General features: G+C 45.5%; 1 protein-coding gene across 1 annotated transcript in view; it reads left to right on the top strand.

Annotated features, from left to right (window-relative positions):
- OPTC (opticin) overlaps positions 1-25,774 on the top strand; it is an 88,181-nt gene extending 62,407 nt beyond the window's left edge. The window contains exon 7 of the mRNA XM_086923503.1: positions 24,070-25,774. Within this exon, the coding sequence (XP_086779629.1) occupies positions 24,070-24,240 (171 nt within the window). The 3' untranslated portion in view covers positions 24,241-25,774. The remainder of the gene's footprint in view (positions 1-24,069) is intronic.
- The last annotated feature ends 2,057 nt before the right edge of the window (positions 25,775-27,831 follow it).

Here is a 27,831-nt window from a genome sequence, read left to right as displayed (position 1 = left end):
ACGCTCGCAATTCTCCTCCCCCTCACCAGACGCCAGCACCTCCCCTCTCTCCCTGGACACAGCCAGCCTCGCATTTCTCCTCCCCCTCCCCATCCGCCAGCACCTCCCCTCTCTCTCCCTGCAGTATCACGAACGTGTCTCGTTTTAAACACGCATTTCACAGCTTCGCATTGAGTACTAAAACATGTACATGTGTGGGAGTGAACGGCAGCGTTCAAATGCTGGTTGCAAGTTGCAGCCCGTTCCTTTCTGCTGATACTTACTTTGTATCGAGTGCCGAGCCTTCATACTTAAAACCAGGGCTTCAAACTGAGCCAGCAAAGGGAAGCCGCATTGAAAGCCCCCTCAGCCACCCACCCCATCAACCCACACGAAACAGATAGAGGGCTGCCATTGTTTTTGATTTGGGTGGGCTCAACAGCATTTGAACGCTGGCTATTGGCATTGTCATTTATTGTTCATTATCAGACTCGCTAGAAATGTTGCTCCTTTAGCAACGGATCCTTTCTTACTACACACACTACGTTCAGACCACTTCGCCACACCACAACAAAGTTTTCATACACACATTCACGGATCAAGGGGACTTTCACACACACCCTCTATTATGTCTCCTTGGGTTGCATTTTGACGCACACACAACACACAACACATACTAAATTACACGCACACCTAAAAAAGAAAAATGACAGCAACTTCGAGGCACAGGAGGGATGGCTAGCTTTACTTTCAAAAGACTTGTGTCAAAACGAAAAAAATAAAAAAACACCCCATTCAGCTGGCCTACTATTTTCCCACATCCCTCTACAGCGTGATACGATCACACTCCCACAACCTCCATCACGCACCATCACTCAGCAACACACCCTCACACACAACCTCAACAGCCTCACCCTCACACACACTCAATCACCCTCACCCACTCTCCATCACACACCATCACTCAACAACACCCCCAAACCCTCCCACCCCCTCACACCCCCTCACCCTTACAAACACTCACCCTCACCCACAGTCACACACTCAACCTTCAAACTCGCACACCCTCACTCGCCTTGACACCCTCACAACACAACTATCACCTTCACTCACCCACACCTATCATCACACACTATCACATCCCATTACCCTCACCTTCACACACCCTCACACCATCACCCTCACACCCACACTCATACTCACACCGTCACCCTCACTCACCCTCACACAACATCACACACCCCCTAAAAATCACATCCAATCACCCTCACACCGTCCAAGTCCACCCTCACAACCCTCAAACCCTCACTCATACTCACATCGTCACCCTCACTCACCCTCACACACCATCACACACACTCACACTCCCTGACCCTCACATCCACTCACCCTCACACCGTCAAAGACAACACTCCAACTACACCATAAAAGTACAATACCACACTACAACTCTACACTCCAACTACAACTCCACCCTCAAACTCCACACAAAATAACGTTAGTCAACATTTACACTCCCCCCCTCATCCTCACACACACCCTCACAACACTCACACCCTCACTCATACTAAAACAGTCACCCTCAATCACTCTCACACACCATCACGCACCCTCAAACACCCAAAGACTCACATCCACTCACCCTCACACTCACACAGTCCAAGTCCACCCTCCAACTACACCCTATACCTACAATACCACCCTACAACTCTACACTCCAACTACAACTCTACTCTCCAAATCCACACATAAATAACGTAAGGCAACATTTATTTTAATACGTAAAATTCGGATTACACACTTGTAGCTATTAAAACATTAAAACTTAATGCAACGCAAGGACAGTGCAGCAATTAATACACAAAAATAAAGAAAGGGATTGTAAAATAAAACAGTTCTTTCACAAAGATCATAAATGCACACAAAATAGACAAACATATGAATACACAGCAAAAAATACAACAATGTTTAAGTGGACAAAGTGAGCTAAAGGAAAAAAATTCACAACAGAAAGCACTTACTAAAGTAAGGGAAAATAAACAAGTAAACAATGCCAGAAATAATCAAAAACACAAACAAAATGCGTCATCACAAAAGCACAAGACTCTGGTGTTGCTCTGACTGATGCTGCTGTTGCACGAAGTGTTTTGGTGGTGCTAAGTGCACAACCACAGGAACACCGTACACCAAAACAGCATCAAACAACATCAAAAGAGCACTACTCAACAACACAACAGCCAACACATCCTTGCCCACGCAGCTGTTCACAAAAAATTAGGGAAGTACAGAAAATACAAAAACATCCTAAGACGTCTACCCTTATGCCCATAAATTAAAAGCAACACCCTTATTCTCACTGTTGCATACATCAAAGATAGTTCACATACACATTCTGATCTAACACATACTAAGCTACAAAACACAAAACACGTTTGGGGAAGAAAATAGACTGCATACAGTACTACAAATTTACACATACTGTGGCAAACTCCAAAAGGCTCACATGCACTCACCCTCACACTCACACCGTCAAAGTCCAGCCTCCAACTACACCCTATAACTACAATACAACTCTACAACTCTACACTCCAAATACAACTCCAGCCTCCAACTGTACACATAAATATCGTTAAGCAACTATTTGAATTATACGTAAAAAGAGGATTACACACTTGCAGCTAGTCCAAAATGCAAACTTAAAGCAACGCAAGGAGGGTGCAGCTATTAATACACAAATATGCAAACAGGGATTGGAAAATAAAACAATTCTTTCACAAAACGCATAAAATACACACATTACATCACTGTACATCCTCTTAATACATTGCTAGGGAAAATAAATTCAGCAAATACACAAAGTTTCCTTTAATACATCGAGTACCTCAATAACATATAATCCGGCTACTTCAGCATCACAGGAAAAAAACAATGCAAACACAACATACATAAATATATTATAAACTAAATAGCACTTCAAAGTTCAAATAACAGCTCTTGTACGTCAAATAACAAACACCAGCAAAAAATACATTACATTACAGTTTTAGAAAACATATGCATTACATATCGACAATTGAAAACAAGACTTTAATTTACATTACATTACAAACATTTACAAATATTACGATCGAAAAAAAAATTTGTCAACAGTTATAAAAACACACTCCTATTCAGTCGTTAACTTAAAGATAGTATAGATACTACATTACATTACATAAAAAAACACTTTGGAATACATTCTTACCTGTCAAACGACGCAGCAACAGCACAGGAACAAGAACACGCCTTCCGCGCACCAACATTCTCGATCTTCTGGGGAATTCCACCGTTGACGTAAGCAAATCGGAAAGCAACGTCAAAAACGTCGCGCTCCGATTGGCTAGAAATAAACGTCAAGGAAACGTAAACACTCACAACACAAAAATAAACTAGAACGCTAACGTAGGGAACGTCAAGGTGACGCATTGCGTCAGCCATTTTTAAAATAATAAAATTAATACGGGATTCCACAGACACCTAAAACACACATAACACCACACAGTAATTAAAAAACATACACAGTTCTATTACATACAAAAATACACATAAGGCAGGACAATTACAAAGGGAAGATCTATCACGTTTTTCTTTACACAACACATATTAAATAATTAATATTAACATACACACACTCATAACATCACCCTCACACACCAAAACTCTCACACTCCTTCACACACCCTCAATCACCCTGACACAACATCACCCTCACACACCATCACACACCTTCAGCCTCACACCCACTCACTCACACTCACCCTCACACACACTCACACCCCCTCACACTCACACACACTCACACACCCTCACTCCCCTCAAAAAATAACACCCCTCACAACAAGCTCACACTCACTACACCGGACAGCCGCACCCACTCACACCCCTCACACTCTCTCACCATCAACACCCCTCAGCCTCACACAGCCTTACCCTCATCCCCTCACCCTCACACACCCTCAATCACCCTCACACCATCACCCTCACACACCCTAACTCTCACCCTCAACAACTCACACACACTCACACTCCCTCGCTCACCCTCACCCACACTCACACACCCTCACCCTCACACCCCATCACCCTCACACACCCTCACTCCCATCACAACATCACACCCCTCACAACACTCTCACACTCACTACACCTCACACACTCACCCTCAAAAACCCTCACACCCCCTTCACTCACACTCACTCAGACTCACTCACACTCACTCACACTCACTCACAATCACTCACACTCAGCCTCACACACCCTCACGCTCACACACCATCACACACCCTCTGCCTAACAACACCTCTCTCACCCTCACTCACCCTCACACACACTCACACTCACACACCGTCACACACCCGAAACCTCACACCCCCTCACTCACCCTCACACTCACACATACACACCCTCACCCTCAAACACCTTACACTCACACAGACACGCTCCCCTAAAACCCATCACAACACTCTCACACTCACTACACCTCACACACTCTCAGCCGCAAACAACCTCACTCATCCCCACCCTCACACACACTCACACACCCTCACCCTCACACCCCATCACACTCACACACGCTCACTCCCCTCACCCTCACAACAACACTCTCACACCCCCTCACTCACACTCACTCACAATGACTCACACTCACCCTCACACACCCTCACCCTCACACACCGTCACACACCCTCTGCGTAACAACACCTCTCACATCCTCACTCACCCTCACACACACTCACGCACCATCACACACCCGAAGCCTCACACCCCCTCACTCACCCTCACACTCACACACACACACACCCTCACCCTCAAACACATGACATTCACACACACACCCTCCCCTGACACCTGTCACAACACTCTCACACTCACTACACCTCGCACACTCACCATCAAACACCCTCCCACACACTCACCCACGCTCAGCCTTGCAACTTGTCACAATAAACACGCCTCACACTTACACACCCTTACCATCATCCCCTCAGCCTCATTCACATTCAATCAACATCACAACACCTAACTCTCAGACTCACCCACTCACACACAATCACACTCCCTAACTCACCCTCACACACCCTCAGCCTCACACCGTCACAAACCCTCACTAAACATCAAACACCCTCACTCACCCTCACACACCCTCACCAACACACACCGTCACATACACTCAGCCTCACAAACACTCACTCAACTTCACCATCACACACACTCACACCCCCTCACACTCACACTCCCTCACACTCACAACACTCATGCTCACACCCCTCACACTCACATTCCTCACTCTCACACCCCTCACCCTCACACCACTCAAGCCACAGATGGGTGTGCGATGGGAGGACGCTCAGCTAGCAGGGCTGTGCTTCTATCCCCCTGCTGCACTCTCCTGCTCTCTAGAAATGTGGCATAACAACATAAGCTGCCATCAAAGTCACGTCAATACAAATCATGTGGCATTCCAAATGCTATAGGTGTCACATTCAAAAAAATTAAAACTATTGGCATTGTAAATGACTAATCTATCAATGTAGCTATTTGGAAAAACTACACACACAAAAAATAAAAATTACAATACCAATAGCTCCCACTTTTCTAATGCGAGACCTATTGCATTTCCAATGCTTGTTGAACATCCTGGCATTGGTCTCTTCACCCACCCTGAAAATGAGGGAAAGTATAACCCCAATCCAATCTCCTGAATTGATTTGATCTCCTTCATTTGCAGTCTTTAGGCAGCCCTGACATTACCTTTTCTAGTTCCAGATATCCACCCCTGAGGCAAGCATACACCTGGCCCTTTATATCCCATTTCTGAGTTTGTGAACTACCCTTCCACTGTGAGCCCAAGGGCTTCCACCAACTTGGTACCTATGACCCGTGCCCTATACCCAAAACTGAGACCTGTGGCTGTTCCCTTTCTATCCAGCCGGTCAATGGTCGTGAGCTATCCATTCCCACCCATTTCTGATCCAATGAGCTATCTCCAAATGCCTGCTTTCTACATCTTATTCCTTGCTGGAAATTGTCTTCCAGTCCGTCTTTCTAAAGTGTATTGTGTTTCAGCTTGATGTTGTTTGAGTATTTTTTGTCATTTTTAAGCTGCTAGGTGAATATATGTTTCCAGTGGCCTTTGATTATGAGGTGTGGTACGTTCGGCTCTGATGCCGAAGTATTTTTCTGATTGTAGACACTGCGTTTGAGAGGGCGCATGTCCAGGTTTCTGTTCAGTGGCCTCAGCAGAATCTAAATCTATGCCCTGGTTTCAAGTATATGCTCCCGTTGCCTTGAAAGTCCTCCACCACTGATACCAGGCACACAGGCCGTGTCGTGCATGGTGTATCATTTGAGTTTCATTTAACTGGATATGAGAGCTCACATAAGGCCCACTGGTCACCTTAGAAGATGTGTGCTGTATGCGGCAAGTGTCTGCAGCTGAGTGGAACCCAAGAGCTGCCTTATGCACTTTCTGGAGTCTATCAACAGTCTTATAGGATCTAATGTCTAATGATCCTGTTAAAAATGGGTCTGATGCAAAAGGAGGCTATACCAGTAGGAATGGCCTGGCAGCTTATACACCAACAGCACATGTTTGTAAATGGACACTGAAACTATTAAAATCTAACCCTGCTAGTCACTTTTAGTCGCATTTCGTAACTGCAGTTATTGCGTGTTTTTGCCTGCAGTCTTGTTCTCCACCCACCTGTTCAGGCTACTTTACTATATTGCACCAATATGATGAAACTGTCACTTGCACCTATGTGCTGAGGAAACATTTTTTTGAGATGAGTCATGTTCTGTGCTGGAGTTTCCATGTGCTGTTGCTTTGGGTCCATTATTCACGCTGAGAATAAGTGGAGCGTGGTTAATCTCAGGCACTGATCATTTTCTTTGTTAGATGCTTATCTCATTTTTAAGGTAATCCATGTCTTGCTTCTCTTTTCTTTGTTTTGCTTACTTGGGATGTCCTCTGTGATCTCTTCCCTTAAGCTTCCCCTATTTCATCCACCGTAACACTTCCGAGGCACCGCACTTTACCCTAGCCTAGCTGAAATCTCACTACCCACGCCCATTTTAGATTAATTTTCCCCAGTTTCACACACATTCTCCTTTCCCCTCTCACATTTACAACTTGATCTCATAATTGGGTGTGCAGTGATCTCTACCACTGGGGTGAAGATCTCCACACAGAAAAAGATAGAAGAGACGGAGGAGGAGCTCTCCAGCTGTAGGATTGTGAGTTGCATTTTGTAGCATGTGAAGCAGTACCGCTTTAGTACTACTTTGCGTACTCCAATATGGCTTTTGTGAATCAGACCCATTGTGTGAAACAATGATGATCAAAACAATGGGAAAAAATTGCTAATATTTGTCCCTTAAGGAGTGTGAAGTGGAAATAAAACATTTTAATGGTAACATGATTTGCAATGTATAGCACTCGGAAATACGTAAATTATTCGTACAACAGTCTTGCAATTCTATACCGGTGCAGTTATGGGAAATTTCTCTGCAGATCCATTTTTGCACAGCTGCGTTCTGTTCTAATGCAGAACCCCTGACAGGTAGCAAACATTTTAATTTAAAAAAAAACATTCTCTCCAGCAATGTTATACATATATATATATATTTATCCATCGAACAGGAAACCCAATTGAAGAGGCCACAGAAAGTTGAATTTGCTCACAGGTTTAATGACAGCTTGCAGGCAGGCAAAGAGACAGCAGGTCACATCAATAAAAATATTCGCCGGATGCGTTTCCGGAAGTTAATTTTCCCTTCTTCAGTGGCGTGGATCAACAGAGGTGCAGGAAGCACTGTTTATATTACACACCTTGATTTTCAACACCTGCCATGGTGGGTGGGGCCAAGTACATAGCCTCATGGGTGTTGTAGTGCGTAATAGTCTATCCGCAGTGGGCGTGCTGTTCATGTTCCCCAAAATAACACAAAATAAAGGGAAGAAAGAGATCTGACACCTTGCAGGGTGGTACCTGATCGCTCCTATGGCAGTTAAAAAGCGAGGCAGACAATCGGCAAGAAGTGCATCGACCCACTTAGGAATTATTTTGTGTCTGGCGAATATTTTATTGATGTGACCTGCTGTCTCTTTGCCTGCCTGCAAGCTGTCGTTAAATCTGTGAGCAAATTCAACTTTCTGTGGCCTCTTCAATTGGGTTTCCTGTTCGATGGATATATATATATATATATATATATACATATTTTGTGCTACGAACTCCTTAATAATGATAGCCAGATTATGGTCCCTCCTCCATTGTCTAACTCTGTTCTTATGATCCCTCCCCAGCCATCCTGTACATTGCCCATTCTTTCCTTTTTATGTGAATGTATAAATTCCCCACATGTCCTGCCTTTTGTCTTGTGCCAGGCTGACTGTCTCTATCCAGTACACTCAAGTACTCACCTCTGAGACCAATGATGCATGCACACCTGTTTCTCGAGAGACCGCGCCCTCTCAAATACTCTGTGTGTCCACCTAGACAGCTAAATCCTCTGTTACCTTGTCGTCTCTAAGGAACATCCTAATATGTGTCTCATTCAGTTGTATCTCTAACCTCGAATGTCACTGCCGGGCCTCCCAACCCCAAATAGCTATTATGCCCAGCAGGAACCTCAGATGAAATGGTTCGATGGTCACATAAGCTTTTATGCCCTGTGAAAGTTCCTGCACTTCAGGGCATTTTTGTAAAAATCGCGGCATTTTTACAAAAGTGCCGATTTCACAGTTTGCCGCGAAATCGTGAAATCCTGGAGGGTTTGACAAAGTGCCTGGTAGTAGTCGCAGCTCATCTTCAAAGACAACACATTCACGTCTTCCCATATTTGGACGACTGGCTCATAAAAGCCAGATCGCAAAAAAGCTGTCTATGTCCCACTCACAAAATAGTGCAATTCCTCCACGCTATTGGATTCACAGTAAATCTGTCCAAATTCCATCTACATCCATCCAACACACAGGCATATCTGGGACCCACAATAGATACACAAAGGGCTTTGGCCTACCCCAACCCGGCCAGAATCCGCAACATGCAAACTTTACTCTGTCAGTTTCAGCCTCCACACTCATTGTCAGCTCGAGTCTTCATGCAGTTACTAGGGATAATGGCATCTTGCATTCTAATAGTCCCTTACACAAGACTCCAGATGCGTCCCCTTCAGGAGTGTTTAGCACATCAGTGGAACCAGGCTCAGGGTCTCTTATCAGATCTAGTGTTGGTAGACAGCCACACCCATCACTCTTTGCAGTGGTGGTATACACAAAACCTTTCAAAAGGGCGGCCCTTTATTGACCAGGTTCCACAGATAGTGCTGACAGCAGACGCATCACTCACTGGTTGGGGAGCTCATCTCCAGACGCATACAATTCAGGGCATGTGGAGTCTGCAACAAAAGCAGCTTCACATAAATCATCTAGAGCTGCTAGTGACTTTTCTAGCACTCAAAGCGTTTCAAGTTCATCTAGTAGGCAAAGCTGTTCTGATCCCTACAGACAACATGGCAGCAATGTACTACATACAAAAACAGAGAGGACACACTCTCTCCAGCTATCACAACTAGCGCAGACCATCTGGAGATGAGCCATACGTCACTAATTGTTTCTCCTTGCAGAACACCTTCCAGGAGTAAACAATCAGATAGCAGATCTGTTCAGTCGTCAAAGACAACAGATCCACTCATGGAAACTCCACCCTCAAGTTCTCCTCCCATTCTTCCAGATGTGGGGTTTTCCGGACATAGATCTGTTGGCCACAAACCTAAACGCAAAATGCCCAAGCATCCCATCCAGACATCCACACCCATGGAGAGATAAGACATCCACATCCCAGCCATCTCAACATGGTGATCTGGCACCTGTAATCTTAGAAATTGGCTACCTTACTCTTCCAGACTGCATGAATATTATCAAAGAAGCTAGACGTCCTACCACAAGGGCATGTAATGCAGCAAAGTGGAAATGATTTGTAAATACTTCAATAACAATCAGATAGATCCACTGGAAGCTTCAGTTCAAAACATCATTTTCTATTTACTATGTCTGCAGCGTACTAATCTAGCGTACTCTACCATACGCTTACACCTTGCTGCAATAGCTGCATATCTACAGAACAGACAACATCTGTCTCTTTTTAGAGTGCCTGTCATTAAAGCATTTATGGAGGGACATAAAAGAATCATTCCTCCTAGACTTCCACCTCCTCCATGGTGGAATCTCAACATTGTCCTCACCAGGCTAATGGCTCCACCCTTTGAGCCATTGCATAGATGTGAAATACAATGTTCGAGGCATATGAGATGCAGTTCTCACACCTAGCAATAGATTGCCATCTGGTGTTGGGCTCGGATGCTTGCAGGTTGTTGTTGTTTTGGAAGAAGTCTTTGTAGTCACGAGATAGGTGACTTCTCCCTTGGACGATAGTGCGCATGGGCATCGACTCCATCCTGAGATTGGTTTTTTCCGCCATTGGGTTTGGATGTAACTTTCCCGCTCCAGTTCGAAATCTACTTTCCAAAGTATTTCGATGCGAAAAAACTTCCTTAACTCTTTGGATTAACTTTCAAACATCTCAACCTTCAACGCAACTTCATCGGCTCGGCTCCGGCTGTCAACGCGGGCCGTTTGACCTATCCACGCTGTGAGGCCTACAGCTCATGGAAAGGATGCCTTTCAAGAAATGCCCCCAGTGCGGAGCAAAATGTCCGCACAGTGACCATCACAAGGTATGCAACCTGTTCTTATCACCTGAACAGAAGAATCCGATGACCCCATCACTCCTGGTCAAAGAGTGAGTACTACTGACCCTACCACCAAAATCGAAGGCAATGGTCAAAACTCCACCTGCTGGGCCCAGTCGCGACCGAAAACATACTTCAGAAGCCCCGCCTTCGAGCCTGGCTCTGAAGAAAATCGAAACGCCTTCCGGTAGCGCGGACAGAGAATACTGTACGTACCAATCCCACCAGCACCTTCGGCACCTAAACCAAAAGAAGTCCCGGCTCTATAATCAGTTCTGACGCTTTCAACCCCTAAAGACAAATCGGGCCTGAAAAATCCCAAGCCCGTAGACAAACCGACACCAACCCCGCTCGGAACCAAAAAAAATCAGCGGCAAAAGCGTTTCCGTAGGAAGAGGAGCTTTTTCATCCGGATCAAGTCAATCCAAAACAGAAAAAGATTATATTGATCCAGAGGCAGAACATGTTACGACTGGATCATTTAGGAAGAGGAAGTTAGAGACAGTACCTGTTCCTCCAGTGCCTGTGAAGAAGAATGACTCTGCCACATCGCCTATGCACCCTTCTTCTCCTATACTTCCTTCTAACCCACTTCCTCTCCCTAAACCTATCACACATCCAATTGAAACCTCTCCATCTCATATTTCTCCTCCTCATACACCTCCACATGATGATGATGATGATGAGTACATGGGGGTAGGGGGTGACCCAGATGACCCTTTCACGTACCCAACTGTCCCACATGATTGGGAGTACCCTATCCCACCAGACATACGAGACGTCCCAAGGCCACACACATACCCCTCAAAACCATCTCCTCCAGATGACAATATTGGTTTTGGACAGTTAATTAATAGGGCTGCCATCTATCATGGTGTCACAATGGGCAGAAGAGGACTTTCTGTTTGATATATTTGAACAGTCCCAAAAGTCAGTGCATTAAGGGAGTCATTAAGCATGCCCCCGAAGTGTTTAAATATCCTGTACGTGCCAGGATTCTAAACCCTAGTATAGGCCTGCCCCTGCAGATCCTGCCTCCATTAAGGGACAGATGCCTTTGGATTATCTAGTGGTTTCTAATGTTAGGAAGCACGCTAACTCCCAAACCTCAGGGGAAGTACCACCTCCTGATAAAGAATCCAAGTTGTTAGGCGCTTCTGGTAAAAGAATAGCTGCCCAAGCAGCCAATAACTGGCGCATAGCTAACACACAAGCACTGCTTGCAAGATGATAGGGCCCACTACGATCAGTTGGAAATGCTACTACAACATTTGCCTGACCAATATAGAACACAAGCAAATGATCTCATCCAAGAGGGTAAGCTAATTTCAAATGCATCAATAAAATGTGCACTTGATGCAGCAGACACTGCCTCTAGATCCATAAATACCAGTGTGCTCCTTTGGCGCCATGCCTGGCTCTGCATCTCAGGTTTTAAGCAGGAGGTCCAGACTACTATCCTCAACCAGCTGTCAACCAACAACAACTTTTCGGCCCGGCTGTGGACAATTCTCTCGAAAAAATGAAGAAAGACACTGAGACTGCCAAATCCATGGGAGCATTACAGTCCCCGCAAACACTGGGCTCCTTTCGTCGCTCCTTCTACAGAGGAGCCTCCAAACAGATGGGAGCAGACAACTTATCTTCCTTCAAAGCCACTACACAAACATCCCTCAATAGAGGATATTTTAGAGGCGAATACAGAGGAAACAGCAATAAAGGAAGAGGTCGAGGTGAAATGAATGAATGAAATGAAAAAAGATTTCTAAAGCGCATGGCTGCCCGGAGGCGTCCCAGCGCTGAGGATGCAGTGGAAGTCTGAGGGGAAGCTCAGGGGGGGATGACGGGTGGACTTATGGCTATTGTGGGAAGAGATGTGTCTTCAGGAGTTTACGGAACTTCATGCAGGTCGGTTCAGATCGAACACAGATTGGCAAAGAATTCCATAAGGAAGCCGCGGTGACAGAAAAACGTCGTCCTCCAGTGCGGGCCTTCCTAACTCTGTGAACAGTAGCCAGGTTACCTTGGGATGAACGCAGGGACCTGGTAGTTTTGTAGGGGTAGAGCATTTTCCCAAGCATAGAGGGCCCTTTGCCATGAAGAGATCTGTGGGTGATACACAGGGCCTTACATTTTATCCTTTCCCGGATAGGCAACCAATGAAGTGCTCTGAGTGCTGGTTTAGCCGATGTTCTCCGGGAGGTGCCTGTCAGTAGCCTAGCTGCTGCATTCTGGATGCGCTGAAGGATATTAATGGTGGATTCTGTCGCGGCCATAAAAAGGGCGTTACTGTAGTCTAATCTAGATAAGATAAGACCCTGAATGAGCAGCTTTTGGGATTGTGCCGGAAGTAGGTGGAGAATCTTCTGGGCTGAGCGAAGTAGGCCCACACAGGTGCCAGCCGTCTTTTTAGCCTGTGTTTTCAGAGAAAGATCTTGCTCTAGCCAGAACCCTAGGCTTTTAAGTTCTTTCTTTGGTTGCGGGAGATTCCCTAGACACAGGGGCCATATGGAGGTGGGAAGGGATGTCATTCGCTGGCCCAGCAGCATGAGCTCTGTTTTTGTGCCATTAAGTTTGAGTCGCGAGTCACACATCCAATTATAGATTTCTGAAAGGCAGTTATGAAAGGCAGTAATAACAACAATCGTACCTCTCCCACCACAAAACTGACTTCCTTCCGCTCCCCCCACTACATACCACTCCGGTCGGGGGGAGATTAGCACAGTTCCTACCTGTCTGAAACTCCATCACAACGGACAGGTGGGTGAGACAAATTATCCAGTATGGTTACTGCCTAGAACTTACAGCTACCCCTCCATATATACCACCTAGGCAGAGTCCCAGGTCAACAGTACATCTTGTGCTACTAAAACAGGTTCTCTCATTGCTTCAGAAGAACGCAATAGAGATTGTTCCCTCACAACATCAAGGAACAGGGGTTTACTTGCTGTACTTCCTAATACCCAAGAAGGACGGGACTCTAAGACCAATACTCGATCTCAGGCCCCTCAACCTATATATACACTCAGATCATTTTCACATGATCACTCTACAACAAATGCTCCCGCTGCTACAACAAGGGGACTTCCTTGCCACACCAGATCTCAAGGACGCCTACTTCCACATTCCCATACATCCTTCTCACAGGAAGTATCTAAGGTTTGTACTAGACGGACAACACTGTCCGTTCAAAGTCCTTCCATTCGGAGTCACAACTGCACCCAGACTGTTCACAAAGTGCCTTGCAGTAGTAGCAGCACACCTCAGAAGACAACACCTAGATCCATGTCTTCCCATATCTAGATGACTGGTTAATAAAAGCCAAGTCATTCAACCAGTGTGTTCAACACACTTACGAAACCATTCAGACATTACACAACTTGGGGTTCACGATCACTACACCAAGACGCATCTCCAGCCCTCTCAAATACACCAATATCTGGGGGCCACAATAAACACCTCTATAGCTCTAGCAAATCCCAGTCCAGCCAGCATAGCGAGCATACAAGCCTTAGTCACAAAATTTCAAGACCAAGACTCTCTCCTAAACAGAGTGTTCATGCAACTCATAGGCATAATGGCATCTTGCATTTTTATTGTACCATATGCAAGACTTCAAATGCGTCCATTACAGGAATGTCTTGCACAACGGTGGAATCAGGCTCAAGGACAACTTACATATCTGGTGTTGGTGGACATCTGCACACATCGCTCTCTGCAGTGGTGGAACACCAAAAACTTGTCCAAAGGGCGGCCGTTCCCCCGAACCTGTTCCACAGATAGTACTTACAACAGACCCATCACTCACAGGATGGGGAGCCCATCTCCTCGGACATACAACTCAAGACAGATGGGCCACTCAACAAAAAGTGCTCCACACCAATCACCTAGAGCTACTAGCAATATTCCTAGCACTAAAATCTTTCCAAGTACATGTACAGAACAAAGCTGTCTTGATCCGGACAGACAATATGACAGCCATGTTCTATATACAAAAACAAGGAGGAGCACATTCTCTGAAATTGTCCCAGCTGGCACAGAACATTTGGAGATGGGCCATCCCATAAAATATGTATCTACTAGCAGAGCACCTTCCAAGAGTTCACAATCAGACTGCAGATCTTTTGACACAACAGACTCACAAATGGGAACTACATCCACAAGTTCTTCTACCATCTTTCCTCAAGTGGGGCCAACCAGACATAGATCTGTTCGCCACACATGACAACGCAAAATGCCCAATCTTTGCCGCCAGGTTATCACACCCGTTGTCCAAGAGCAATGCGATATGGATGAACTGGTCAGGCAGATTTGCATACACATTTCCGCCACTCCCACTAATTCCACTAGTGGTACGCAAGCTCCGACAACAGTCTCTCAAACTAATTCTAGTAGCTTCCACATGGGCACTCCAACTGTGGTTCACAACGCTGCTAGAACTCTCATTAGTTCTGCACCAAAGACTGTGCCTGTCCCCACCCCTGCTAACGCAGAACCGTGGAGAGATCCGACATCCAGATATAAGGCAGCTGAATCTGGCGATCTGGCTCCTGAAGTCTTAGAGTTTGGTTACATTAACCTGCCACCAGACTGCATGAACATCATTAAAGAAGCCAGACGACCTGCTACTAAAGCTTGCTATGCTGCAAAATGGAAAAGATTTGCCATTTACTGCACCAATAATCATATTGATCCACTGGATGCTTCCATCCAGAATATCATTTGCTATCTACTGCATTTACAAAGAAGTAATCTAGCATATTCATCTGTACGTTTACATCTAGCAGCACTCGCTGCTTACTTACAGAACAGAGAACACTTGTCACTATTTAGAGTACCTGCAATTAAAGCCTTTATGGAGGGCCTAAAAAGAATCATTCCTTCTAGGTTACCACCCTCTCCAGTGTGGAACCTAAATATTGTTCTTACCAGACTCATGGGACCCCCATTGGAATCTTTACACAAATGCGAACTACAGTTCCTCACATGGTAAACAGCTTTTACCTCTCTTAGAAGGGTAAGTGAAATTCAAGCCTTCACTATACAGGAACCATTCTTACAATTACATCGAAACAAAGTGGTCCTTAGAACAAACCCAAAATTCCTTCCTAAAGTCAACTCTCCATTTCATCTTAATCAATCAGTGGAGTTGCCAGTGTTTTTTCAAAACCCAGACTCCGTAGCAGAGAGAGCTCTATACACCCTAGATGTTAAAAGAGTCCTTCTTTATTAGATTGACAGAACAACATTTTTTCACAAAACAAAACAATTCTTTGTAGCTTTCTCCCCACTCCATAAAGGAAATCCCATCTCTAAAGCTGGGATTGCAAGGTGGATGATCGTTAAATGAATCCAAATATGCTACCTAAAAGCAAAGCGCACATTAACAATTCCTCCTAGAGCACAATCCACATGCAAACTAGGAGCCTCTATGGCTTTCTTAGGGAACATTCCCTTAAAAGACATCTGTAGGGCAGCAGCATGGTCTACAACACACACCTTGACGTACAAGCCAAGCAGTAAGCTGCTGTAGGCCAAGCTGCTCTAAAAACTCTCTTTCAAACTACTGCAACCGATACAGGTAACCACCGCTAGGGGAGATACTGCTGTATAGTCTATGCTAAGTGTGAGATCTGCAGCTCATGTGCCTCGAACGGCAAATTTTACTTACCAGTATAAATCTGTTCTTGGCATGTAGAGCTGCAGATTCTCACACGCCCACCGCCTCCCTGGGACCTGTATATGTTCCAGTTCTATCTTATTTAGATATACACATGGACATCTTTTTTCTTTCTATGAACTCCATCATTTCCCATCATGGCGAAAAACAATCTAAGGATGGAGTCGATGCCCATGCGCACTAACGTCCAAGGGAGGAGTCACCTACCTCGTGACTACAAAGAATTCTTCCAAGACAACAACAACCTGCAAGCTTCCGATCCCAACACCAGATGGTGGTATAATACTAAGTGTGAGAATCTGCAGCTCTAAATGCCAAGAACAGCTGCACACTGGTAAGCAGCATTTTCCTTCTCGCTTGGAAGGTAGCTTTCCTCATAGCTATCACATCTCTGAGGAGAGTGGGTGAGCCTCAGGCACTAACCATAGAAGAACCATTCTTACAAATGCACCAAAACAAATCTGTTGAGTTGCCTGTGTTCTTCCCTCAACCAGATTCTGTGTCAGAACCTGTGTTACACACGTTAGATATGAAAAGAGCAATTCTTTACTATCTAGAAAGGACAAAACCTTTCTGCAAAACAAAGCAACTATTTGTCGCTTTTGCTCCACCACATAAAGGCAATCATATATCAAAAACAAGCATTGCAATGTGGATAGTCAAGTGCATTCAAATATGCTATGCAAAAGCGAAAAGAACACTAAACAATTCGCCAAGAGCGCACTCCACACGCAAACTAGGGGCTTCTATTGCTTTCTTAGGAAATATCCCCATAGATGATATCTGCAAAGTTGCAGCATGGTCTACATCTCACACATTCACAAAACACTATTGTGTAGATGTGTTAACAAGACAGCAAGCTAGTGTTGGCCAAGCAGTTTTACGTACACTATTTCAGACAACTGCAACAGCTACAGGTTAGCCACCGCTTTGGGTGATAACTGCTTTATAGTCTATGCACAGCATGTAATCTACAGCTCACATGCCTCGAATGGTAAATGTTACTTACCCAGTATGCATCTGTTCTTGGCATGCAGAGCTGTAGAGTCACATGACCCACCCACCTCCCCGGGTACCTATACCTGTTGCAGTTACACCTCCTACTACTCTTACTAACTCCATTATCACCCGCTGCGGCAAACAATCTAACAATGGAGTTGATGACCATGCGCACTATCACCGAAAGGAGGAGTCACCTACCTCGTGACGAGAAAAGACTTCTTTGAACAAAAACAAAGTGCAAACGTCCGGACCAAACACTAGATGGCAGACTATGCACAGCATGTGACTCTACAGTTCTACATGCCAAGAACAGATACATACTGGGTAAGTAGCATGTTCCTTACACTTCGCTTTTAGACCACCTGTCTGCCATAGTTGCATACACAAGGGGACACATAGGGAGGCATCAAAATGTTCCTAGAAGGAGCTAACAGAATAGCACCACCCAAATCGGCACCAACACCCATGTGGCACCCTATGCTAGTGCTTACACATTTAATGAAGGGAGCATTTGAACCACTGCATAAAGCAGTACTAAAGTTTATACAGCTAAAAACAGCATTCTTGATGCAATTACATCACTACACAGGGTGAGCTACAAGCACTAACCACACAGGAATCCCACTTACAAATTCACAAAAATAGAGTAGTCATGCAAAATAACCCACCGTTTTTGCCAAAAGTCATATTACACTTTCATGTAAATCAGACTATCCTACTCCTGGGGTTTCTCCAACAACAAAAGACACAAGCAGACAGGACTCTACATAAGCTTGATGTCTGTAGGGCAGTCATGTATTATATGGAGAAAACTAAACTGATCAGTAAAGGAAACAAATTCCTTGTCTCCTATTAACCAGCAAATAGGGGCTCTAACAGAAGGCACCATCACACGATGGATAGTTAAAAAAATTAAAAAATATTAAGCAAATGCAGGCATCCAATTAGAAGGAATATCAAGAGCCCTATTCCACAAGGAAAAATAAGAGCACCTCTTTCATCCGTAGGAAGCGTTTCTTTTAACAACATATGTATGACAGCCCCTTGTTTGTCCATACACACTTTCATAAAATATTAATGTGTTGATATTCTAACATAGATGCACAAGTCGTTAAAGAGTTTTAACGCATCTGTTTGCAAGCACAAGCTCATTTTAACCCAACCTCCAAAAGAAGAAGGATACTGCTACAAAATCAATGCACAGCATGTGAATTCAGAAAAGATTCATGCTGCAAAATTAAATGGCTCCACACCTGTTAATGTCGTTTAGCTACTATAAGACTTTTCAGGACTCACATGAGACCCTTCCACCTCTCCAAAGGGTAAAAAAAGAACCTGAAGATGGTGACCACGCACTGGCGCTTCCAGGGCGCAGGTCTGATGTCACAATAGGACAGATACACCACCAAATGGTGACTGACGACGCCCACACCAAAAAAAAACAGAGGGCTGTAGGAAGGATGGGATCCTTCTAGCATGGTTACCCCCCCCCCCCCACACACTTTTTGCCAGGTGTCAGTATGTTTTTGACCTGGTTTGACTGATATCCTGCTAATCAGGACCCCAGTCACTGTACTTTCTCCCTAAATTGACCATGGTAAGTACTTTTGTATATCCACAATTGTCTACTGGTGTACTAATTGTACTGGTGGAAGTCCCTAGTATATGGTATATATACCCGGGGCATAGGTACACCAGGGGTCTCCTAAGGGCTGCAGCATGTATTGTGCCATCCATGGGAGCCCACTTAAATGCGACGACAGGCCTGCCATCATAGCCTGTGTGCGTTGGTTTTTGCACCTCTCATGGCAGATATACGTTTCCTTATATCTGAGGTCACTGTACCTATACGTCACCCCTATGGCTGGCTCTTCAGTCCTGAGGGCAGGGTGCTTGTTTAAACGTGTGAGGGTGCCCCTGCATGAGCGGGACACCCCTACAAACCCTGGAGTTAATTCTCCAGGCTTTGTAAGTGTGTTTTAAAACATGTAGTGGACATCAGTCAATACGAGATGTCAACTATTTAGTGGCTGCACCAAAAAAGGTCATGCTTGGTATCAAACATGTTGGAATCATACCCCAACACCAATTCCATTGTTGGAGTATTATCCCATATCTGGGGGGCTTCCTGGGGGTACCCCCGTACTTCGGATAACAGCCTTTCAAGGTCTGACAGCAAGCTAGTACTGCTACTGATTACATACATGATTGTGACCTGCTGCTGCTCAGCCAAGCATGAGCAGGGGAAGGTAGAACAATAGGTTTCCTATCGCAGGGAGGTGTGACCATTGGGCTTGGTTGGGGGCACTTACCAGCACCACTGGACTGCTTTGAAGGGCACATTTGGTGCCCTCCATGCATACTCCAGCTTGAGTCAGTTTAGGGAGCCCTTGGCCCCTGCGCTAGCACGAAACTGGACAAAGGACAAGGGAGAATCCTCCCCTCTGTCCAGCTTCTCCTCTGGGAGGGACCCCTGAGTCATTCCAACCCTTTCCCTATGGTACTTAAGGGCTTACCTGTGACTGGTTCCTTAGATTCATCCTGGAACAAAACTCAAGCATGAAACCACGTCACTTTTCAACAGTCTGGACACTTGGACTTCTCTCGACTTCACCTGCAACCGAGACTGCACCAAGGAAGACTCCTGCTGCTGCTGGTCTCGCTGTTCTTCAAGTTTTCTTTGTTGTCTGCATCTGTGCTTCTTCCAGAATATTCCCCAGACCTGTGGACATCAAGGACACCTGAAGTAATCTCCCTTGGAATGAAGGTGTCAATTCCCTTACGTCTGTTGGCAACATAATGAGGCTGACTAGTCGGCTGCTCCTGACATCCCACTGACTTTCCACCACACAGGTGGTGGTTCTGCAACTCCCTCAGGGCCTGACCTTTCCTCTCTGCAATTTTGAGGCCAGATTCCTCATCGGAACTGCTGGGACCGAACCCATGTGCACCGCGTTGACTTGCTGTTGCTAAGGCTTGTTGGCTCTGCACTCCAGAGATCTTCAGACTACAAGAAGCTCCAGCCTCCCTTCCTGCCAAGTACATCATCCTCACCAAATCCTCTGCAAAGTGGGTCTTCCTTCTTGGTGAGGTGCTCAAGGTCCTCTTGCGACTCCTGCGCCTTTGGCCTGGGGGTCCTCCTCAGGGTCTTCTCCTGCTTCAGTGGGATCCTCTGCTTGCTCTAGGCCTGCTCTGACTCTCCTGCTGTTGGTGAGTTCCTTGGACCTTGGGCAGGGATCCAGAGCACACTATGCGTATCCAAATAATATTTTTATCTTCCAGTATTCATACATATGGGATAGATCAGACCAAACGTAAATTTTCAAACGTTTTATTAGTCAACAGTGTTCACCTCTCGGGAATCACTGTACCTGTCACTCTAGCCTACACGTGTTTCATCACAACATGTGGCTGTGACTCTTCAGTGCTGATCTTAATGATCGAGGCGCGTTATCGGGTGACCGGTGATAATTCCAACCCGGTCCTTATCGGGTGGTTTTTGTTAAAACGATCACGGCACCAGTGGTTTTCCGGTTGCCGTCAGCAAAAAAGTTGTATGTAGGGTTTCACAGCGAATTATTCAATATCGGTATTTGGGCCGTTTGTAGCCCGTGGTCAAGCCTGGTGCAGCTTCGGTTTCCAAGTGCGGGAACCAAATTTCTGAACACTTAAAAAACCTGCTCACAGACCATACAAAAAGTTCCTTGGACCTTGCTGGTCCCAAGGTTGCTCGTTTTTCATTCTTCATACCGGTTGGGCTACCAAGGCTTGTTGGTGCTCCAGCCTGACACCAACCATCTAGTCACTGACACCCGACATGGGACAGCTCATGCATGGCTCCTGGCCTTCCTCAGCGTCGCCTGGTCCTCACAGCTGCAGTGACATGGTCACCGGCAACTCGTCTGAACCGTCCAACATAGGTCGGTGGGCATTGCTCTTCCATGCCTCCTGGTCACTCCTCTCTCCCCTCTACTTGCAGTTCTATTCTTCCAGAATCCACACATGTATTCCACCGGACTTCTTCACCTTCTTCTCCAGAGGCACTTTTCTCATTGTCGTCTACTGAGGTTTCTGACATCTCTTCACCCCTATGCATCTGGCATCCCTGGTGTAGGTAAACTGGTTCCAGGGGCATCTAGGGTAAGGGGGGCTCTCCGACCTTCTGTCTTCTAAGGGAATTCTTAAGGGACCTCTGGGAAGGGTCCTTCTTCTGCAAAACTGCATTCTCCATTGTCTTCCATTGGGCACATGGCTGTGTTCCGACTCTGCACACATCCTCCGTGGGATTCTGGGGTATTTACCTTGGGATGTTCCGTGTGTCCCTGGCTCCTCTGTGTCTTCTGGTCCAAGCCCTGCCCTCCTTTGCAGTTCACATTCTACTTTTTTAATATATGGTTTAGTCTCCCCCTGGAGACCACTGTATTTTGTGCTACTTACCTTATTGCAATTAAAGTATTTTTGTATATTGTGTTGATATTTCCGGGTAGGAGATATACCAATGTGTTAGTGAGTGTTGTGTAATAAATAGAAGTATTTTTATGTCGACACTGTGTGGTTCTTCTTCATTTAACCTACACTACATGATTAAACTGGTAAAACTAGCTGCTTAACACTCCTTCAAGATAAGCCTGAAGGCTGCTCTCCACAGATACCACTTTGAGAGCTTTCTATGGTTATCAAAGGCCACTAAAATCACCATAAGGGTTGCCTGGATTAGTGCAAGGTGCCTCACTTAAATAAACGTTCACTGTATACTTAGCCAGCCTCCTACAAGGAAAAAAAAGAGAAAAAATACACTAGATGATGGAATAAAGCACAGCGTGTGAATCCAAACAAATTCTTCAAGCTGAAAAACTAGACTTACAGGTAAGTAACCATTGCCCTACTGCATATTGCCACTCTAACTTCTACCATAAATATACGTGCAAACACGGCTCTGCTGATTGTTCAGCAAACACACACACAAGTCCTTCTGTATACTGGTATGTAGTGCCTCTTGTTGTGCCAGTCCTCACACAGCTCTACTATTGCACCTCATCCCTGACCTGCAGAATACTGTGGTATTCCTTACTGGGATCTCTACACAGAGACTTGACATCGCTCTTTCATACTGAGCATAAACACCCTTAAAGCTGTACCTAAACACTTTGTTCAGCACCCACTGTGGTTACGGTACAGCAACACTCAAACAGTGCTGTCAATGTGCCTACCCCAGTGGCAGCTAGTGATCTTCGAATGTGGTGAGGCGTAATACTTGCAGGGAGTTCCCCATTTTTTTTTTTTGCCTCACTGATATTCACTCCCTTCTCTCCCCCTCGCTAACTCTAACTCACATTCTCTCACTCATTCTCATTCCCACTTACTGTTACTCACACACAAACATGCACGTAGGTTCTCTTTCTCAATTACAAACACACTTACACACACTCACCCTTTTACACTCACTGAATATGGGCCACTGTGCAACTGTGCCTGCTGCACCATTGCTAGGTACACCCCTGACTCACTTTCACTCCCTCTCACGATCTCTAATCACTCACACCTTCTAACACACTACCACTCCTTCGCTCACACCATCGTACTCACTTTAGCCTCTTCATACACACTCTCAAACTCAGATTCTTACTCACTTTCACTCTCATTGACACTCACAAACACATACAAAAATCAAAAGAGAAACATTGTGTTTTACTTAACTTTCTTCCTTTAGTGAAAACTTGGGGCTCCATTGCATCAGCAGAGCATGAATCTCGTGCCGGACATTGGAACCAGCAAGCCATGATTTCCAATGAAGAGTCAGACAGAGCTGCAAGGGCAGGTTTGAAAAGGAAAAGACACGTCTCAATCCCTCTCCCAGCTTCTGGGCAGGACTGAAACCACAGCCCTATAAGAAGCAGAGACAGAGCTGGGGATCCCGCCCCTGCTACTCTGTGTGGCTTTTCATTGGCTTTAGGGATGGCCTCTGACAGCCACATTTGGGCAGATATACTGGGCTGCCCTAGGCATGTGCAGTGTGTCTGCTAAATAAAATGTATTGTGCCTATGTGAGGGGACAGTAGTGGAACTTTGCCCCTCAGACATGCGCCATCCAGACATCCACCTGCAGAGTGTTGTGGTTAAACAGCACTCTAGCTGGATCCTGCCTCAGGCCTCTCAGCCCCCTCCCCTCCACCTTCATCAGGAGCCTGGCGACGAGGCCGAGAGTGCTGACCTGCTCACCAACAGTGTTCATGAAAACACAAAACGTGTGTTGCTAAGAACACTGCTTAATTATATGATCTGTAGCGGAAGGACTCGGAAAGACAAAGGGCAGAATGTGGGGCCTCACGGGATGCAGGGGGTGGGAGCCCCTTAAAAAGAGCCGCCACTGGACTCTGCCCTGACCTGCAGCACACATTGCTATTCTAGCACTGGACCCGCATTGTTATCACAAATCTTATTGCTGACCTCTATCCCCACTTGCCATTTAGATACTGAGACCTACAAATATATATCTATATATATCAATGCACTGCAATCCTTACCTACTTGAGCTACAGAATCCCTTGCTATTCAAGTACTGAGGTTAACATATAGCTCTGCAAATATCTCTTAATTCTGTATTTTCTTTTCTTCATCAGAACAACAACATCCAGTCCTTGCATATGGACACCTTCTGCAACAGCCGCGACCTGAGTCATATACGCCGTAGCCTAGAGGACATCCGCCTGGATGGGAATCCCATCAACCTCAGCAAGTTCAACAATGCCTATTTCTGCCTGCCACGGCTGCCTACTGGGCGCTACTACTAAACCATCCCATGGAGGAGATGTGGTGTAATGAAAAGCCATTAACTGTGGAATCAGGAGACCTGGACTATGCTCCCAATCCCCCATTTGATTCCATTGTGTGAACCTGTGTAAAAGACTCTATATCCTGACCCTGTGCCTTGGTTACTATACAAGTCAAGCCTTGGAGAGCTTAGAAACGTGATAAAGACCCGAATAATGCACCGTCTATCAGTTGAGATCCAAGTTTGATCTTCTCCGTTTTGGAGGCTAACCTCTGAATGGTGGGGGGTGGGACAACAGGAACAAACTCCCTTCTAATGGAAGGCGGAAGATGTGTGTCCCATGTGCATTGGGGAAGGCCTCCCTGTACAGCCAGCGGCATGGTCCTGGTTGCTGGTTGTCCTGGCCTCTCCTCACACAATGTGGCCAGAGCCTGTTGTGCCGAAGTTCATGCCTGACTTCAGTTAATCTCCTATAGCTTTGACTTTAGTTCGCTGCCTCCTAATCATCTGCCTTGTCCAAGTCCTTCCATAAATGAGGCTAGTCCGCCCCTCAAGACAGGCACCTTAGGTCACTAAGTCAGAAACATTCTAACTTACGTCATGAGTTATGGGATAGGTTCCTCCCTTCTCCATCACTTTTCCTGTTTCTGTCTGCCGTGCAGAATGATTTCTGCTCTACTCCGCAGGACTTCATACTATGGCCATTCAATAGGAAACCAGCATCCAGTTCAGGCGCTCCTTCTCTCAATGACACTATCATGAAGCAGTTCCATTGGCTAAAGGCTTCAGCTCTGCTTCTTCTCTTGTAAATAGCTGTGAACAATTGGGTCTCACCGGGGCACAGACATGCATTCCCAGTCATCATCCTCTCCCAGAAATGTTGAACAAATAATTGCACTTGAGCCTGCAGAGAAATGCTCATATGTGGTTTCTCCTGACATACACTTGAAGAATCGATTCCAAGGGTTCTACTCCTATGTCCTACCCCTGGAATCCGTTCCCTTGCTGCATGCAAATTCTGCGTGTCCCCTTTCTATTTAGTGTACAATCAACACAAGCTCATTCCCTACTGGTTAAGGATAATCCAAATCAGGTTATGTTCCAAGACTGCATCCATTCCATGAGACTCCAAAATCCATTCACATTTTAATCCTGTGAGGGGCTACACTGTGAGTGACAAAACTACCCATCTTTGGTTCATACCTTCCTTGTGCCCATCATTTCAGACGTAGAACCCCATGTCCAGTTCTTCCTTTTCAGGGGAATATCCGTTCCACCAAGGCATAAAAATTGATTTCCCAATCTTCACCATCACCCAGGAAGAAACCATTCCACTTGGGCTCAGAACGCAGGCCCTCTTGCTCTACTGGATTCTAGGTATAGTTAATTGTTGCCAACCGCTCCTGATCGACTGGTCCTGCCCAGTATCCCTAAAGTGTGTGAACCCTTCCACCCCTTCACCAAGTGCCTGATGGATCTCTTTTCTTCCTGCACCTTTGTTTCTGTGACCCCCCCTTCTTGCCTTATTAATAAATAACTTGGTTTGATCTGTGTGATTGCACAGTGTCAAAACGACTGTCCCTCCTTCCTTGCAACTCGTCTTCTCACTGTTATAACATATCAAAACTGGTGCCCTGAGTTAGTTTAATGGAAAGGTCAGGGCGAGGAGTGCAGTCATAGCAAGCATTGACAAAGCCAAAATTTCTCGGCAATCCAAGAGCTGTTGGTGTTGTCAGTGGCAATGTCTTTTAGCCATGTGTTATGGAGTGGAGTGAATGTATGTGGTGTGGAGTGGAATTATGTGGGTTGGATTGGAATTGCTTGATGTGGAATTGTGTGGTGTTGAGAAGAGAGATGTGTAGTGAAATTATGCGGCATGGTGTGCAGTGGAAGTAATTATGTGGTAGTGAGTGTACTGGAAATATGTGGAGTGGTTTTATGTGTCATGGAGTGTAATTATGTAGAGTGGTATTGTTGTGGAATGGCATGTGATGGAGTGGAATTATGTGGCATGGTGTTGAATTTTGTGGAATGATGTAGAATGCTGTGGTGTGGATTGGATGTATGTGGTGTGTAGAGGAATTGTGCTGTGAAGTAGAATGATATGGTTTGTTGTGGAAGTATGTGGTGTGGAATGGAAATGTGTGGAGTTGAATTGTGTAGCATTGAACTGTGTGGCGTTCAGTGAAAATATGTTGTGGGGAATTATGTGGCATGGTGTGGAGAGTATTTATGTGGATTGTTGCTTCGTGGCATAGAGTGGATTTATGTGGGGTGTATTTCTGTGGTATTGGGTAAAGTGTAATTATGTGGAGTAATTTGTTTTTTAAAGGCTTTAAATTCCATAAGGCTGAACATCGGTGTCCAACTCTTGTATGCTTGTTACTGGAATTCCTTGCTGTGGCTGTTTTTTTATTTTTACTAGAAATTCCAATACACTTGCATACCATTATGCAGAACAGCGACACCAGTTGTAGAATGGTGTGCTCTCCAATCCTTTGTGACACTGCTCTGCAAAGTGGAGACTGATGTAAGGCTTTGTTGTGAAAAGTGTGCGGGTTGCTCTAGTGACGAGCAGGGGCTCAATGCCACTTAGAACCCTCACAGCCAGTGCTGTCATTGTGAGCTTGGCTTACAGAGAATGCTGGACAGCAATTATGTCCTGCTTTCATGTATTGCATACCCTCGGGAACAGGGAAGAGCCGCGTATTCGGATGGAGGGAAGGTTAAAATGTGCTTCATGGTCCATGGATGGCAGTTCATTCAGTGGAATATTAAAACTGGAACTGCGCCACCACAGTTGACTGACAATCAGACAATTAGGGAAAGAAATGGCTCATTACAGGTTTAAACAAGGCTACAGGAATGGCTCATTTATTTTGGTGCTCTGATGCTACCAAAGCGCTTTACAAGCACCCAAACAAAGCCCAAAACTTCAGAGAGTGTCAAGTTTCACAACGACAGCTGCAGGCATTCCTTGGCAACCCTTAGAGCAGCCCATCTAGAGGAGGAATGGCTTGGATTAATCAGCTGAGTGTCAACACTTCACATAATCCAGCTGATATCTGAAGTCAAATAAATAAAAAAGGCGCGCATCAAATGCCATTAGCCCTTGTAATAGGCAGGCCAGTCAGAGCCGTCCCTGCCTGCTGATGGTAAATTAATCCAGATGGAAAATAATTCCTCAAATTCTTGCATAATAAGGCTCTGTGTTGCAGTTAATGATGCTTGCTGAAACCCAACTCCCGGCTCCTGAGTTTAGATCCAGCCGTACCCAGTGGGGAAGCAGATGTCCGATATGCCACAGAACGCTCCTTCTAGTGACCTGGCTAAGACCAGTTACTGCAGAGATAGCCTCCCCGAATATCGTTCTGCACATAGATAATCTCCAGTCTTGTTCCCATGCACTGGTACATATGATGAATGGTGGAGGTAGCCGGCCTAGTTTCTTGGTCTCAGTGCCGGTTTCCCCAGCCAAAATAAAACCCATCCCTCCCATATTTTTCTGTATTTTTTCCATCTCCCTTGACAACCAAAACTTCCTGAAAGGTGAAGGCATTTCTAAACTAAAGGCCACTCGAAACTGGCTACAACGGGGCCAGTAGGGCAG

This window comes from Lissotriton vulgaris, chromosome 5, assembly GCF_964263255.1.
Source record: "Lissotriton vulgaris chromosome 5, aLisVul1.2, whole genome shotgun sequence".
Taxonomy (NCBI): Eukaryota; Metazoa; Chordata; class Amphibia; order Caudata; family Salamandridae; genus Lissotriton; species Lissotriton vulgaris.
Note: the sequence above shows the minus strand (reverse complement) of the source record. Positions and strands in the feature narration are given on the sequence as shown.